Here is a 1,144-nt window from a genome sequence, read left to right as displayed (position 1 = left end):
CCCCCCAGCCCACCCGGCCCACCTCGCCCTGCCCGGTCCGGCCAGCCAGGCCATGCAGCTCCCAGTGTCCTGCAGTTTCTGCAGCTGAACGGGGATTCCGGCGGAGGCCTGGCCGGGACGTCCCTCCCGCAGCTGTGGGTCCTCAAAGCGGAGACTCTGCTGGAGCTGGATCTGCACCAGCCTGCGCGGCTGCTGCTGTCCGAGGCCTACCTGGCCTTCCAGGTGAGGGTCGCTGCCCTGCAGGGAGGTGTGGGCAGGCCCAGCTATCAGGGGACAGGATCTTGCGGGCCACACCTGGTCCCTTGCCCGTGGCTGCCCCACCCGGGCACCTCTTGGCTGTGGCCCTTCCACCCCGCAGCCACGTCTTCGTGTCTGCCATGGAGACCCCGGGAGCCCAAGCACCTCTTGCTGCCTTGCTCTGGCCTGTCCCGGGCAGGGGCGCACAGTGGCTGCCTGGCCCCGCTCGGTCCTCATGCCCAGGAGCCCTCCTGGGGCTCAGCTGCCCGCCCGGCTCACGGCTGCGGAAGCTCTCCACCCTTAGCATGCCGGGCTCTGGTTCCTTCAGCTCTGACACCCGACACCCCGAGTCCCAACCACCTCTCCCCCCACCTCTGGCAGTTGTTCTTCCCTGTTCCACACAAAGATGGAAGTTCTGGGGGACCCCAACAACTGGGGCTGGTGGGCTCGTTGTCCACCGGGCGGGGCGGGACCCGAGGGCCTGGGCCCTCGTTGTCCACCGCGCGCTGCGGGCCCCTCGCTGCTGGAGGGCCGCCTCCCCTCCAAGGTGGCCGCTCAGTGCCCGCACGCGGCAGGCGTGTGCGGGCGTCCTTCGGCAGCTCGCCCGCCCCTGGCCTGCTTGCCCCCCTGCCTTGGGTCTCCCCACGTCGGGGCTGTCCGCAGCGCACAGGCTGCCACACCCAGGCTGTGTCCTAGGAGCTCGGCGACGCGCGGGCGGAGGCCAAGTGCCTGCACTTGCTGGCGCAGCTGGCCAACAGGGAGCGCCGCCATGGCCAGGCCCGGGCGCTGGTGGAGGCGGCCCAGCAGCTGGGCGGCGGCGAGGAGTTCTGGTACCAGTCTGCCCTGACGCTGGCGGAGGCGCTGCTGGGCGAGGACCGCCAGGGCCGCAAGAAGGTGAGCGGCGGCC

At 71.5% G+C, this 1,144-nt stretch overlaps 1 protein-coding gene across 1 annotated transcript in view; it reads left to right on the top strand.

Moving 5' to 3' along the window:
* CFAP46 (cilia and flagella associated protein 46) overlaps window positions 1-1,144 on the top strand; it is a 45,173-nt gene that overhangs the window by 21,293 nt on the left and 22,736 nt on the right. Inside the window, exons 22-23 of the mRNA XM_012734814.1 lie at window positions 76-222; window positions 934-1,131. Coding sequence (XP_012590268.1) covers window positions 76-222; window positions 934-1,131 — 345 coding nt within the window. The remainder of the gene's footprint in view (window positions 1-75; window positions 223-933; window positions 1,132-1,144) is intronic.

Source organism: Condylura cristata, unplaced genomic scaffold, assembly GCF_000260355.1.
Source record: "Condylura cristata isolate star-nosed mole 26May11 unplaced genomic scaffold, ConCri1.0 scaffold00074, whole genome shotgun sequence".
Lineage (NCBI taxonomy): Eukaryota > Metazoa > Chordata > Mammalia > Eulipotyphla > Talpidae > Condylura > Condylura cristata.
Note: the sequence above shows the minus strand (reverse complement) of the source record. Positions and strands in the feature narration are given on the sequence as shown.